Genomic DNA, 16,910 nt, shown 5'->3' on the forward strand with positions numbered 1-16,910 from the left:
TGCAGGGCTTGCTGCTCATATCGGATGTTTTTGTGAAATCCGAATTTTTTGAAAGTTTGTTCACATTTCCGATCAAATTTGACTTGTAGGTGGTCTCCTGTATGAACTTCATGCGCACCAGAAGCATCCCACATGTGTAGAAGACACAGCGACGTGCAGCGAGCGTGCGTGTGACGTCTTTATGTTTGTGGAAGTAAATATGAATGGCAGAGCATTTGCTATTTTAAAAGTTTTGTCCAACCGTCAAAGTTAAATAAAAGTTAAAAGTTTTGTCCAACCGTTGCCACAAGATTATGAATGGGTTCCTTTTAAGGAGACGTTTACAGAAGAGGAAAGTAAAAGTTTTGGTCAAGGACTTTTGTGGAGCTGTGGCAGCAACAACTGTAGAGAGAAATGTTTGTGTATGGAGTCGCAGTCAGGATTGGTGGGAGAGTGATGTGAGCGCATTTACCGATAAAGAGTTCATAAACAACAAACTCAGAATAATGACGTTTGTCGTGTGTCATTGACGCATCGGTCGGATTAATGCGACCTGACCGTTCAGACTGAAGTCGCATGGCAAAAGATCAGATACATATCGGATTTAGGACCACACTCCACGAACCGCCCCACTCCAGAACCAGGGCCACCCAGGGCAGACAGAGCGTGGGCCATGGGGCCCCAAAAGCCCGAAGACAATCCCCCACAGGCAGAGGGCCCAGCCCACGGCAGGATCCCCAGGTCGCTCCCCAGTGCACCAGCCACGCACCCCGGACCCCACACCCCCGACCACACCTACACACATACCGCCACACATTCCCACACATATACTCTCTCCCTAAACACACTCTACCCACCCAATCTCTTACACATGCTCCATCTCACACTCTCCTGCCCCCCTGCCCCCACTCACATACTCACCCATACACACATACACACCCCATAACACAACCCCCCTCACAAGCTCCCCCTGTACACACCTTAACATGCAACCCCCTTTTCAACCCCCACTCACACACACTCCCTTCTTTAGCCACACACACACTCGATCACACACACATTTCCCCACCCCTACTCCAATCACCCACTCCTCCCTGCACACACATACCCAAACCCACCCCTCCACCTCATCATACACTGCTCCCTATACGTGCCCACACCTCCCACCCCATCCCTCCACCTCTACCCACTGGCACATGCCCCATCAAACACCCCTCTACCAAATCCCCACTGATGTACTTGCCCTTTATTCACGCACAAGCCCCATCACACACTTCCCCACCCCACCTCCATTCTACACACACTCATACCTCCCTACACCCCCTCCATTTGCATGCACACTCCCTCTTATGCACAAGCACACACCATCGTACCACACCCACCCCATCATGCCCCCCTATCACCAACATACCCCCCCATTGGAACGATCCAGGTAAGCTCATTGAGCCAGAAAAACATTTCTGAGCAGGAACAGCATACGAGTTATACTTCACAGAAGTTTGTTTAATGATCATTTTTTTACACTGTGATCACAAGTTGTGACATCAAAATTAATAATAAGTTTGGTAAAAATAAAATTTTTTCGGAATTAATTTAAAGATCAAGAATAAAGAGGAACAAAACCACAAAATTTTTTGCTAACAGAAAAGACTCTCATATAACAGTAAATACTGACACACAACAGTTGACAAACTGGTGCCCATAAGAAAATGACACTTGGATCTAACAGGAAATTGTGAAGCCAAACCCACATTTCAGGACATCCTCTCAAAAGATTTCCCTTGATTGCATGTCTAAAACTTTTGAGAATTGTGAATTGTTCGGAACTTGTGTTACTTCTTCTCTCTACTGTCTCTGCACTGGCAAGGATTTCCATCCATATGTCATGTTTTGTTTCATTTAGCTGTTGTGTTGTTACACTTGTCTGTCTCTGACTAGATAGAATACGAAAGAGTAAGACTGCGTGTACAGGTGTTCACATTTATCCCCTTTGCTCCTCTTCTCTGTCGCCCATCTTTCCTTAGAAAGTATAAAAAAATGAAACTGAAAAGGTAAAAACTAAACTTTAATTATCTAAACTGTTAAAATGGTTGTTTTTATAATTCAGAATGAAAAATCATGATGCAGCATCAGTTTATGCGCTTCGACCGTAATTAACCACTGGCATCTGCGTTGAAAAGTTGGGGCTTGTTTCAGAAAGTGGGGTCTGTCAAAACTGCATGAGAAGTTCATACAAAGTTAAAGGATACTACAAGTTCAACTGAACTCTAAATCTCTGACTGTGGTGTGATATTCCATGAGATTAACCTGCTTGCTGGCAGGTTTAAACACAGTAAATCCAAGTTTCCATATATTCCATATATTGTTTGAGCATTGTTATGGTAATGTACACATATGCAATAGTCACTATCAGGTTCTGCAATGTAGGGAGCAAATTTCAAGGGTAGCCTACCTGAAAAACAGGTTTGTTAACTGCCAATGGCATTAATCAAGCCTTTTATGGTAAAACAAAATTCACTCATGACAGAACTGAAAAGCTATTAACAGAATAGCTTTTACTCCACAAGACTGGAAACTGACTGTAGTATTATAACCTCTGTATTTGTTAGGATTTCCAAACAGGACTTTCTGCATAGACTGAAAATATTACCATAAAGGAAGCCAATATAAAGAAGAATCCTTCCATAGTACTAATGTGCAGGTAGCTGGAAAAGATGAAGAACAGTATTTTAATGTTGAATGAAAATAACAAGAATAAATTACAACTTTAGACTGTGGCCTCTTTTCTTCACTTTCTTAAAGCTGTTCCTTAGGGGTTTGGAAGAATTGTTGATGTGTACCAATATCAACCATAACCTCCTCCCCCATTACCTGTTTGGCCTTGTGCGGTGCCTCTGGGTAGACTACCACTGCTAAACTAATTACACATTAAAAAAAAAATTCCCTTACATTCCTGCTATTTCTCATTTCTTTGCAGACTGAAGACCGTTTTGGTGAAAGCTGCATGTCCCATCATATAACCATCATGGAAGAGTCAAGAACAGGTGGGGGCTTGTAAGCACTATTTTATAGCTTGTTCAACACTCAACACGATAAAACATTCAGTATCATTCTATTACTTAAAGCTCTAAACCAAAAATTTTGGTTGATGCTGGGTTTGCAGGTGTTTGTGTAACTCTAGACATTTTAATACCTTCCTTAGGGAGAAGGAAAGTAAAGAAAGGAAGTCGGTTAGAGGCTGAATTCTGCCAAATGACAAATCACCTGTTAAATATGTTTCATTTCAGTTTGTTTCTGCATGATTTTACTCAAATAAAAGAGTGTTTGTAATCATGAAAATAATATAATAATGAAAAGACCATATTGTTCTAAAGATTGTGTTCCCTCAGTTGCTGGTTTTCTATCTGCATTGCTTTTTGTAAACTGTCTCCAAATAATCCTTTACCTTTAGATTACCTGTAAAAAAAAGTGGATTTTAATAAAACAACCACAGCAAAATAAATATGGGTGTAACATAAAAAATTCAAAATCAATTAACCATGCTGTTTTTCCTTGTAAATCTGCTTTCAGATGATGGTTTTGCTTTCGCCTTGTCCAAGATCCTGACAAAGGTTTCATCACCTGTAACTGTGGGGCTCTACTCTTCATGTGAGGATCGAATAAACCTGATCCTCAAAAAAACGGAAGGTATCAAAACAGCCTGTCAGAGCTTGCAGTTAATTTATTAATCTGTCACTAAGTCTATGTGTAAGACAGCTGAATTTTGGCAACAACCATAAACCTCAGACCATTTACATGCTCACATGGTTTGACACTGATATCATTCAGTGGGTTCTCTCTGGGTACTCCGGCTTCCTCCCACCGTCCAAAGACATCTATGTCAGGGTAATTGGTTACTCTAAATTATGTGAATGCTTGTTTGTCTCTCTGTGTTGCCCTGTACCCTGCCTCTCGTCCAATTATTGGTGGTATAGGCTCCAGCTTCCCGAGACCCTGATTTGGACTAAGCAGTTAAGAAAATGGATGGATGTTGTAAAATATATAGTTATAAAAATGCCAAACTTTCTGGTTTGTGAAGTAACTTCATGCCACCTCAGAACTGGCTCAGGATTTAACGACTTCCTCACAAGTAGCTGACAGAGAGGGAAGATTGTGTTTCTGTTTTTCAGGATTGTATACGGACAAAACTTCTCCTCAACAATGTACAGAGAAAGAAAAAAGCTTCTCGTTTATCTTCGCCAAAGGCATGAACTCATCTCACACTTTACAGTTTTCTTGAGGCATTTCAGTCAAGTAAGAGGACATCAGAAGTGGCTTTTAATAGGCAGCCTGCTGTCTAAGTGCATGTTATGTACAACCAGTTTCTTCAGTATTTGCACTTCTTATACGAGAGGAATATCCACAAACCAGTAAAACAACAAATCACTATGCTCAAATAAGTTCACCTTGCACATAAAATATGTTATGTTGTGTTTATCAGTGAGTGACTGAGCAGACAGAGTGGTGCAGGTGCAGTGAAGGGCTCCCATAGAAAACACATGTTGTGCTGTCTTGCGGTGAAAAGATCATTATTCTATTTTAAACCTTGGCACATTTACTGATGTTGGAAAAGCTTGAAGCTTACATAATGAAATTCACAGAAAAACGAGGCATCGAAATGTTGATGAACACTTTTCACAAACGCTACATTCATTCTTTCAACCTTGTCTTTGATTGAATGTATTTCTGCAGAGGAGTCAGACTGATTGTTTCTTCCCTGCAGCAGGTTTTGGAACTCAAGTCACGCTGTCGGGAATTTTATCTGTTGCTGAGGAAATCAAGGAAAAGGTTGGTCAATTGTCTTAGATTTTTTTATACATGGGAACATATTCTTTGGGCCTTTTTGTTCTTTCTTCCAGTATACAAAGATTTTTTTGTGCAGGCAAAATATTCATTCATTATCTGAACTGCTTAGTCCGATTAAGGATCGCAGGGAAACCGGAAGCTTATCCGAGCAGATTTTTTTGTAAGAGAGGCGGGATACACCCCGGACAGGTCGCCAGTCCAGCACAGAGTCACTCACGCTCACACACACTTCTATGGGACATTTAGAGTAACCAATTAACCCAACATGCAAAGAACACGGGGAGAACATGCAAACTCCACCAGAAGGGCCACTGTTCAAGGTCCAATTCATAAAAATAAATCTACCTTTATGAAATGAAGTTGGATGTAAACTGGTCCTGTCCAGCATTATAACAATTCTAACAAGCAGAATTTTGGTCTGGCCCCTCTCAATAATTTCTGTATTATTCTTTTGCTCCTGTTCTGTTGCTTATTTTACAAATTTATCCTTACACTGTCATGAGGGGAGGGAGAAAAAGAAATGAAAAAGTAAATGGAAGAGGAAAAGAGATTTAAAAGAAGATAAAAAAGAAAGACGGATTTAGCAAATAGAAAGTAACAACATGAGCTGTTCAATCCAAACAGGCAAAAACAGACAAGCAGCTGCAACATCTTCAAGAAAACAAAACTGACAATCATTAAGAGCACCCATAAAAAGACATACAAGTTGGAATAAAAGCATTACTTACAACAACAAAAACATCAGTAACACAAAGGAAAAACATGAACATGAATGTAGTTTTTAGTGATAAACCCACAGTGGCTGGATCAGCATGCAGGTTTTTAAATGTGTGGGATAATATATCAGAAAAGAATGGTGATCAGTGACCACACAAATGAGACCAGACCCCAACAAAGATCAGTGGCAGATCTGGGGGCCCCCAGGACCTGGGAGATCAGCCATTATCTCAGAGCATGACTCCTAGCCAGCACACCAAAGGGATGAGCATGCATTTATACCGAAATTGGCCTCAGCCATGAATCATAGGTTCCAGGAAGCCAGGAAAAGCCCTGGTAGGTGCTCGCCCTTCAGAGGCCAACAGAGCATAGTGCCCCAAAAGCCCAAGAACAAAACCCCACCTCCCCTCTGCACTGCCCCAGGGCAGAGGCCACACAATGCCCTGAAGCACCATGTTCCACTGCAGGGCCAGCACCCATCCCGATGTCCCAAACAGGGACCCTGAGGAGCAGTGAATAACCCATCACCAAAACACCAGATGAAGGAATAATGTTTGGAAAAATTGGATGATTATAATTTTTGATAATTAGTGAATTGTGAAAGTAACAATATTATATGAATCAATATCTGATCTCTGCTATTGTTTATAATTCTGCCGTGTTTTTGTGTACATAAACTACTTCTCAGCAGAGCTTTTTTTTTCTCTTTTTCTTTTCTAAACTCAGGTTATAAAAGATGACAGTAAGAAGGACTGGAAATTGAAGACACCTCGCTGGTACCCGGTGTGGGGCGTCGTCTTGTTATTTCTCCTGGTCTTAGTTATCTTGATAATATTCCGGAAGACTGGAGACCCTCATCGATTTAAAGACAAACTAAAATTCCTAAATGGCTTAAAATTAGCGTTAATTCCCACATTGGCATTCCCTGCGTTTAAAGCACTGTCATTTATCTATCGGACGGTTAAGAACCTGGTCGTCAGCCAGGATCGGAACATTACACAGCCGATGAACAGTAAGCAGATTAGCAACCAACTGGGCTTCATGTACAAGATTAGGAAGGAAATGTGGTTTTTATCTTGCCTCCTCCATTTCATGGAGGTGTTTGAGGAGAGGAGGATACGTGTTGTGGTGAAAATCACCAGTCTGGACCGCTGCTCTCCAGAGAAAATCGTTGCAGTTCTTGAAGCTATGAACATAATGCTTTCAGATAAGGACAGCCCGCTTATTTTCATTCTAGCAGTGAATTCGCGTGTTCTTTTCAAGAAAATAAAGTTTGCAGGTGGCCGTTCCGACCAAGAAGTTCAGATGCTGCTGAATCGCGTAGTCACTTTGCCCTTCACAATCCCCCCGCGGGAGAAGAAAGAAAAGTGAAAATTATTTGAAAGAATCTCTCACTACACTGAGCCCTCATTAGATGAAGATGTGTCTTCAGTGAAGATTGCATCGGGCAATGAGCTACAACCACTGATGGAGGAAAAACCACGATCACTGAATGTAGAGTGGAGTGTGTTAGAAGAGCTTGTCGAGCCCATCCTGAAAACTAGTGAAAGTAAACTAACAGAGTATATGGTAGATGATGCCATCTCTATGAGGAGGGTAATCAACTCTGTTTGGATGTCAGCAATAATCATGAAGACCTTGAACAGAGAGTTTCACAAACCAGAGGATGTTGTGGCATGGGCGGTCTTAGCCAATCAATGGCCCTGTCGACTCAGCTGGACCATCCAGTGTGTGGAGGATGCCAAACAGAGAGCAGTCATCGATGCAACAAATGCAAATGCCAATCAGTCAAAGATCTTATGGGATGTCTTTAATGAGTCTAGACAGGAGCTGTATGTCATGAGTTCACAGATTCAGGACCTTCTTGAGCAGGATGGAGATCCTGAGGTGTTTGAGAAATTACTCAAGGATTTCAAATTCACCATAAAAAACTTGAAGACATTTCAAAGAGTGATGGTGAATCTGGATCAGTCAGTAAAGCAGGAGCTGGCCCAGATCAGAGGAGCATCCAGGATGAAAGATTCCAGTGGGAAAAGCACGGACCCACCTAGCCCCTCCGCTGATCAGTTACTATCAACATGAGCACAGCTGATATGCCAGGAGGTCAGTATATTGGCATTAGAGTTATATATTTTTTCAAAAACAAAACCTGTTTTGTTTGGCAAACTGCAAATGTTTGTGCTCTTCAGTCTGTATTGATTAAGTTACAAAGTAGCTAAATAATTCCTCTATGAAGGTAACTGAGAATAATAACCTCAGTGACTTCAAGTTAACTACATTTTGAGACAGACAAAATGCTTAAATTTGATTAGCTGTGGGTGGTGGATAAGAAAAAGCTTTCGTATGAAAATGACTTTCATTTATTTTTATGCTTCATCTTATCATGCTGCTACCAAAGTTACAATCAGTATAGCTATTATAAAACTATAAGCAAATACAGAAAAAAATGTGTGTAATATTTTATATTTGTTAGTAGTTTCATCCCATAACAAGTTGGAATCAGTATTCTTCTGTATTTATAATCATATATATTTTTTTTTTCCTCAGATGAAGAGGACAGGTTTTGATGAATGATCTAAAACCAGCCTGGCTCACAGCTGCATATAGAAACTCCATCTGCAGAGACTAGTTCTGGCTCATGCTATAACTCAGATGGCACTGATGTTGCTAATGAATAACTTCAAACAGAAGATTATGATCACTTTAGTTATTGTGTGTCTTTGTAATACAAGTGGTAAAAAGGGTAAATCAGCTTTTGTTCAAGTTTGAAGCTTTCCTTCTAAAATTAGCTGACAACAGCATCTTCAATATTTGTAAAGGTGTAATGTTTCTAAAAAACATGGTTTTTTCCCTCTTTAAGGCTTTTTAAATGACTGCATGTCTTCTTATGTTGATGTTGAAAATTACAGCCATTATTCCACTGATTTATTAAAGGCTTTTTATCCTGCTTTTTAGCTATTTTATCTCATGCTTAGCATTTTACTTACCAGTTTATCATATTAATTATTACTCATATTATTACTGACTATCATAATCCTTGATACTCAGTTTTTTAAAAAAAATACTTATTCTGTGAATTTGATGAGACCTTGTAAAATATCAAATGATGTTTAACAAAGTGTTTGCAAGATATTTGCAAGACAGACTCCAGATATAAAGACAAAAAGGAAACAACGCCTATTTTGCAATGCTTCATAGTAAGACAATGGAAAGGCCAGACAACAAACAAGAGGTCACAAAAAGGCCTCATGCCTGAAACGAGGCAAAGCCACCAACGCTTACTCTGAAAGCAGGTGTATGTGTTACCAAGGTACAAAACCGTAAGCTAACTCTGGAAGAGACATTGAGCAAAGCCACAGATGTTTTGAAATGATAACTTTATATAAAGTTAAAAAAACCTTTTTGTCTCCTGTTGGACTAGCAAATCAGAGGCCATGAATATATGAGTTTACATAATAAGGTTGTCTTCCATGCTAAAGGAAAAGTCATTTTTACTTATCCCCTCTCTCACACAAACATCTGGACTAGCAAAGCCTCTGATTTGCAAGGTTGGAAGGGTCTGATTAAGACTCATTTTATTTCTTTATTAAGTCTGAATGTTTTGTGTTTAACAGTTTCTCATCATCTGGTTGAAATAATTAATTTCCTTGAAAAGGGCGGATAAACTGATAGGATGTCCCTGGATCTTGAATTTTTTCATTTTTCTGGTATTATTTCTGAAGTACATTTTCAGTTTCATATTATTATTTTTTGTTCTGCTTCACAATACAACATTTGCATGTACATTATGAAATAATCCATTGTCTTAACATTTTTAACCTTTTTACATTTTTATCATTACTTTTATTTTTGAATTTCTAACCTCCATGTAAAGAAGTGACTTTTAACTCTGTCATATCTAATACATTTAACTGTATTTGGTTGATCAAAAACTCTTTGTTTTGATCTCATAGTAATTGTATCAGTTTTCAAAATCTTCAAAGTTTTCGACTTTGACAAAAAAAAAAGAATAAAACCAAAGACTCTGAAACACGGGTCTAGAAAAGGCCACCCTTGTGCTTTTCATGGGGAATCTTGTTTAACAGTCTTTTAACAGGTGATAGAGAGAGAAAGACAACATCAGGATGAGGCTTTAGGCCGGGGGTACAAACCCAGAACAACAGCTCCCTCGGATGCAGATCTAACACAAGTAAGTAGTTGAGCAGATTGCAAGAGGCAGCTCGATTAATTTTTCTCTGTTTTAAGTAGAAAATGATCAGTGATGTGATACACCTCTAAGGTATGATACAGATTAATTTCTTGTCATATTAGCAGTGCTGCATATGTACTCAATATCAATAATAACATGAAAGGGGATCTGTAAGATCTTATTTTTATAACTATTAGAAAAAATTCTAAAAAGAAGTTGTGTACTATAATCTGTTATTTTTTTCATACTATAGTTGTGTATTATCACTTGTCCTGCTCAACTGGGGGGCAGTAAGGACCAACCCACTCTTAATCTATTTCGGGGAGTAAGAAAAAGTAAGCAGTAAGAAAAAGTAAGTAAGAAACCGTTTTTCCCACCCACTGCCTCGGCCGCTTCACGTGTTTTCTACTGACTTTTGAAGTGTTTCAATCTTTGGTATGTGGCGTTAAAACCAGCTCTTCCGGGAAATACAGGGCTGCCTGTAACTGCACACAATACTTTACGTGCTGAAATATCCCATATCACCAGTAAATGCAATGAACTGGCGAGCTGTCCAGGGTGTACCCTGCCTTTCGCCCAAAAACAGCTGGGATAGGCTCCAGTTTCCCCACGACCCTTCATTGGACTAAGCGGTTACCAGTAAGTGCTCTTTATTGTCCAGTTTTGTTTTGTTTTTTTCTTTTTTATATATTTTCAATACAGAAAACAAGACAAAGTTTGGGAAAAAAAAATTAGCACAAAGTGATGTGATACAGTTTTAACTGTGAATTTCTGGAAAGCAACTCTTTCAGCCTCCATGGTTTACACTGTGAACTTTTAAATGCTCATTCATGAGTATAGCAACCACGTACATTCAAAAGGTTAAAAGCTTAAAAGGTGGATCTTTATTGTCAATTTTTATTACCATGACGTGTTGTGGTTTTGTCATGGTTTTATTCTTGCTTGTGATGTTAACTGTCTGTGAATCTTGAAATTAAGTAGGTGTGCTGGTGCTACATTACAGCCTCCAAAGACTCAGTTTACACAAACTATATTATTACTTCATGAAGTTTATGATCTGTTCCAGTCTTGCAAGTGTTGGGAGTTTCCCCGCTGCAACCCACCTGACACATATAAGACTTAATAAGTAGATTTGTGTAGAGCTTGATATCAAACTCTGCACAGGTCTGCTTTTTTTTTAAATGTAACTACACACTTTAAGTAAATAAAGGCATAATCCATCTTTGGGAAAAGTACAAGTTTCTTTATTTCAATGTCTTCATTCAGGTAAAATAGAAAAACGAAACAACATTGCCGTGGGATTTGGGGGTGGATGTAAGCAGTGATGTAGTCCAAGGTATACGGAGTATACTCACTTCTTTTTTAAACCTCCTGTGATGCTGCTTTTACAATTACAAACATCCCTACACTTGTACCTAATGTTGCCCAGCAGCTCAGCCAAGGTTACCGATGCTACACTGGTGCAGTTAGCCATCAGCTGTGTTAACTTTAGCCTGAACAGAGACATAACAAAAGTATTTGTATATATGTCAATGAGTCTGTCTCTCATTAGTCTGTCTTCCAGTATTGGTTTAGTAATTTCATAATTCTTCCACCCTGAAACCAAAGAGCAGAAATTATGTGATGAGCAAATATACAGATTTATTTTTGGGATAAGCTAAACAGAGTCTTACATGCCACTTTTTCTGAAACAGTGTTTTTCTGGGCTACTTTTTTCTGTTTTTAAAACAAGGGCGAAAAATTGAGAGTATACCCACTTCTTGAGGGACCACTACACCACTGGATGTAAGTAAGTGGTCGCAAATGAATTCAGGCCATTTGAGGATTTATGAAGATTCCACCTTTTATCAAAAAGAAATGCATCACCATAGATTCTTTGATAATAATTCATGGACATAATTGGAATTAATACTGTATGGTTCTCCACACAAATCTTTTTAATAAAAGAATGAATAATACCCATTAATTGACCTTTGGGCCTACACCCTTAACGCAATCAAGGCAAATTCATAACCAGAAGAGTGAAGCAGCAACATGCGTGAATATAATTTCTGTTCAGCACATCTCTTTGTTTTCACTTATTGTTAATCAGTTAAAGCAATAACCTGAAGGAAAAACATACTTTCTCTATTAAAATGGCATGATGTCATCTGTCACATCAGTTTTGTAGCGAGAGGAACAGCAGCAGATTGGAGACACCAAGAGAATCTGACACAGTGTTCATCAATTTCTGGCAGACAATGGGTGTTTCTCAATTCAGGGTCTGCACACTTCCAAGTGGGGATTCGTCAGCTGCATAGTGGTGCGCCAAGTGATGTCTCAATTCAAAGGCTCCTTCGAGTCCACCCAATGTATTTATTTTTTGTATATACACACATATATTTGTCCCAGCAGACATGCTGGGAGGACAGCGGTATTCTGTTCAATAACCACAAATGAATTTCATTATAGTCGTCCTCAGATGTCGTCGTCCCCTTTCATTCAAGAAAAGGCTGAATTTACTACAGTCACTCAATTAACTGGAGACTGAAATAAGGAAAAATAATTGATAATGTGCTAAATTATAATTCAGTGATATAAGACACTGTCATTGTCACTGTCACAAATAACATCTGACTGGAGTGGAAACATGGATTTTTTTTTTTTTAATATTAGTTGATAAGTGATGTAACATATATTATTTTATCATAATGGTTGGTTCAAATTTCTGTTGAACCAGAATTAGAAAATAATGTCATGATTGTCATAAAACTTTTATTTATTATAATAGTGATTAGATAAACTTGGCACATGTAATTGCTAGGCAACGGAGGACTGGAGCACTATGGGTAATTCTCGTACACTAGATAGGCCGTCTCATTTTACTGGCAGTAAGCGCACTTCAGTGTGTGCAGATGATGTAGGACACTTCATTGCCTATATGTAGTCTGCGCACTTGGAGGTGTGCAGACCATAGGTGCAGACCAAGCGGCAACCTCCGGTAGTTAAAAGTGAAGCCTATGCGGAAGTGCATAAAACTGCAGTCCCCCCTTCATCCACTAGGGGCTGGCTCCAAAACAGAGCAAATCCCCATTGACTCCCACATTAAAAAGGTCAATTTCACGGCAGAAAAAAACATGTTTACAGCCTGGTACAAAAATCCATTTTCGGTTCATAGGTCAGGTTTACCTTCATGACAACTGTGGGGGGAGTGAATTTTTTTCTAACTCGCCCATTTAAAAGTAATTTAATCTCAAAGTTCGGCATATTTAGGGGCGTGTTCTTTTGATTGACAGGTACCTGATCTCCAGCTTCAAGTAAGAAGAATGTAGAACAACCACAGTTTTCAGCTGGTTAATAATGTGACTTAGCTTTAGCCCACTTACCTCCGTTAGCTGGTTAGCTCCCGTTATCTCGGTTAGCTTTTAGCTACAGAGAGCTCGGAGTTCGCTCGATGTCAATCATCCGCCATGACGCTCACGGCTCCCCTCTCAGCTCCACCTCTTTGCCTATATTTGTATTTTCCGGGCGAGATGACGCGCATGACGCTGCCAACATGGCGACGGTAGGAACCAACCACCAAGCTTCAATTCAGCTCTTCAGAAACCTACGGGTGACGTCACAGAGGCTCCGTCCATCTCTTTTTATACAGTCTTTGGTGCAGACCCTGAACTGAGAAACACCCAACATCTACCAGCTGACGTTATAGTAGATTAGCATCTGGGCAGCGCATATCATATTTTATTGTCTGACTAACATCACGTGATTTGTAGTCTGTCTGTGCCATTGATTCAACTGACTTCGTCAGTTACGACGTTTGCCTTTAAATTTAACAAGCTTTAAACTGCAATTATAGAAAAATGTGCAAGAATTACGAGCGCCTGCTTTGATTAAGAATTTTTTTTTTTTAAAAAAAGCTTTAAAATGTATAAGATTCAGGTTCTGCCTCCCTAGAGACTATTATTTTTGTATATGAAAATATCCAATAAAAGCCAAGAAAATGGTAAAGAAAGGGTAGCCTACAACGAAACTAACAAACAATACAGGCCTAAACTGGATATGGAAATAAAGTGTAGGCTCTACATTTGTTACGAGAATAGTGATAATAACTAAACCAAAGTCACAATCCCTCTTAAAATACAACACTTCCCCTGAAAATAGAACAGATATGTCCATTTGTTTTGTTTACGCTGGAAGGTTGTCATACTTTAAAGTAGGCCTATGAGAGTAGAAACGAGGGGGAAAATTAAACGTGGCTTCAAATTATTGTGAAATAGCTAACATTTGCAAGGTGGCCAACATAAACATCATATTTACATAGATGCCGCATTGTATCACGCCGCCAATACAAGCTGGCGTCTCATCGCGCCGCCATCTTTGATGGGTTTCCCACGCACCTCCAATGCATTTATTTGTAAGGTGTAGGTCCAACCACGACAATAACTTCACGGATTTTCACCTGTTTTTAGTCACAGTTTGGTTTGTTACAAAGGGCAGAGATATTGTTATGATACAGATCACTGTAACACATTAAAAAACAACGTGCTTTAATGTTAAAATATTTTGTCCTATAGTTAGGGATCATTAGCCATCTAACCATCCCTTAGTTATGCTGCCATAGGTTTAGACTGCTGAGGGACATTTCCTGATACACAGGGGCTGCCAACTTTCCAAAAACCTTGGAGTGAGATTTAATGAAGACAACCCAAATTTTGCTGTATACAGAACAGCAAGACATTAGACCCAGGATGTTTCATTTTATGTAGGTTTAATAATAAAATAAAGCACATTACATTGTATATAAATATAATGTAAGCCCCACCATTTTAATAGTCATTATTGAAGACAGGGTTCTGTCCAGGGCCAAGCTGTTCCTGGTCTTGGTCATGTTAAGTCCCACCATTGAAAAGACGCATCAGCGTTGGAGGGCAGCATCAGGGCCAGCTTTGCAGTTGTTGCAAGTTTCTGGAACAGTCTTGCTTCAAATACCTGTGAGAAATGAACAGTTGAAATAACCTCTGAAGGTCACAGTTAGAAAGAGAAAGAGAAGTATAAGTTAATGCATAGTTTTTTTTTTTAGTCTATCAAGATAAATTCATGCATTTCCATGCTTCTTTAAAAATGTATATACACATTAAAAGAAGCATATAGATGTATGATTATGTCTTAATAGACTAAATAAACTTTCAAATAAAATTTTCCACCAGTACCACAAAGGTGTTCTTTTAACCTCCTTTGCATTTTCACTCTCATGTAGCTCCTAAATTTAAATCTATTCATCTCAACTTCATGACTTTTCCTAAAATGACAATTTTTGTGATTTTTGACAAGCCATGTTATGGCAGCAGTGTTGCTAGGCAACCAGGCTTGCGCTCCATAAAAACACAGACAGAACACTGCACCACAAACAAACACATGAAACAAAAAAAACCCTACAAGAATATGCATGAAGTGCCGTAGCGCAATCTGTGGCATGTGTGCTGGATGAGGGGACCTGCATGCGTTTCCTTCTTCATTTTGATAAATTTGTCAACCGCTCTTTTCCATTTTAGTCATAAATCCAAAGTATATATAAAAATTTCTGATGTGAAATAACTTTCAACATTTGATTTGTTTTTATCATGTTGATGGGTTTTTACACAGATCAGCTGTCAGCAAACAGCTTCTGTTCTCCACTGAATGTTAATAGTTCATATAAAGTCGTTTGGAATCAAAACCCCTTCTAATTAGTGTTAATTTAGGTTTATTATTCTTCATTCATTCTTTGTTAAATGTAATGTTGTCTCCCCACTTGTTGTCTCATGATTGTCCTTTGTGCAGTACATTAAATCCACGCTCTGCTGCGTTCCTCATATATGAAGCTATGGTTTTTTTCTACTTCTACTTTTTAATCCTGTGTTGCCTGGAGGTCCAACGATACACAGGCAACATGGAGGACAATGATGCCTGAAAGGTAACTCTACTGGGTTCTTGGTGTGCAAGAATAATTCTAATAATAATATAGTAATAATTCTAATAATTCACTTGCATTTAGTAGATTATTCACTGTGTTAATATTATTTATCAACAAATTATGTAGAAAAGTGTTTTGTTCGTGTGTAATATATACGCGTTGTTCCACAAAAAAGAGTTTTGTGGGGAAACTACGTTGACGCTGCAGCAAAACTCGACAGCAGAGAGCCATCCAATATGGCGGCGACGCTGGTTCACTCTTCAGCGCTCAATGAGGCGTCTACGTGGGTGGCCAAATGCAAGTAACCTATAACTTACCTTGGAGTGAAACCGAGTTGTCTGATGACGAGATGCTGCCATCTGCTGGTTAGTTTCCGAAAGACAGCTCCGCCGCAGCTCCGAGGGAATATTGATCTTCTGTTCAGGATCCTACGTCGAAATGAAAGACAAAAATAGATCAATTACATTGACCTTTTAGAAATATATTTTTCTTTGTTATTTGAATCTTCATCTAATTATAAAAACTACGGATGAAATGCAACGTCCTTAATAATAATTTACAATAGCCTACAAATGAAACTTGCTGACACAACCAACAACTGGTGGTGATGCAGCCTGCAGCTGAACACCCACGATTTTCAACAAAATGTCTTAACCCATAGTCCTAAGCCAATGGATGCGATTCATCCAAGAATGTTTTGAATTCAGACGTTTTTCTAGGTCAACCCCGCGGATCCACTGAGGTTAAGGCGTTCTGAACGCATTGTGAATACTTCGGTCGCTCCTCCGTCTGGTGGAGCAGGTGGTGTGCGCCAATGTGCGCACAATGGGCTGCGGCCGCTGGACGAAGAGCTCATCCGCAGCGCTGCACGCAGCTGTCCGCCATCGGCCTGGGAGAGTGCGAAGTGTCCTGCAGCGCCTTCGTTGAGTTTGTGAAGATGTGCGGACACAGACTGACACAGTTATCCATCATGGAGGAAGTGCTGGTTCCAGATCACTGTTATGAGCTGGATTATATCCACTGGGAAGTATCAAAGCATTTGGGTCGCGTCTGGTTTCCAGACTTTGATTCCCACATGGTAGAAATACAGGGGAGTGGCAGGCTTGTAGAGATGTGTGCCCAGAAGAGCTTTTGTTTATCTTTAGAAAAGCAGCCCACTTCTAGGCACAAGACAAAGTTTCTGAAGACATAAAAAGGTAAAAATAAATAAATAAATAAAAATGTCTGATTTCTCATCTGTCTTTGAAT

General features: G+C 39.3%; 1 protein-coding gene across 1 annotated transcript; it reads left to right on the top strand.

Moving 5' to 3' along the window:
• Positions 1-3,004: 3,004 nt before the first annotated feature.
• LOC306774404 (NTPase KAP family P-loop domain-containing protein 1-like) lies at positions 3,005-7,623 on the top strand (the record flags this gene model as incomplete). The annotated part of the gene is made up of 4 exons (XM_079264429.1): positions 3,005-3,023; positions 3,550-3,666; positions 6,479-6,820; positions 6,956-7,623. The coding sequence occupies 4 exons, from the start codon at positions 3,005-3,007 to the stop codon at positions 7,621-7,623; spliced, it is 1,146 nt and encodes a 381-aa protein (XP_079120555.1).
• Positions 7,624-16,910: the final 9,287 nt, after the last annotated feature.

This window comes from Telmatherina bonti (assembly GCF_933228915.1).
Source record: "Telmatherina bonti genome assembly, chromosome: 1".
Classification (NCBI taxonomy): Eukaryota; Metazoa; Chordata; class Actinopteri; order Atheriniformes; family Telmatherinidae; genus Telmatherina; species Telmatherina bonti.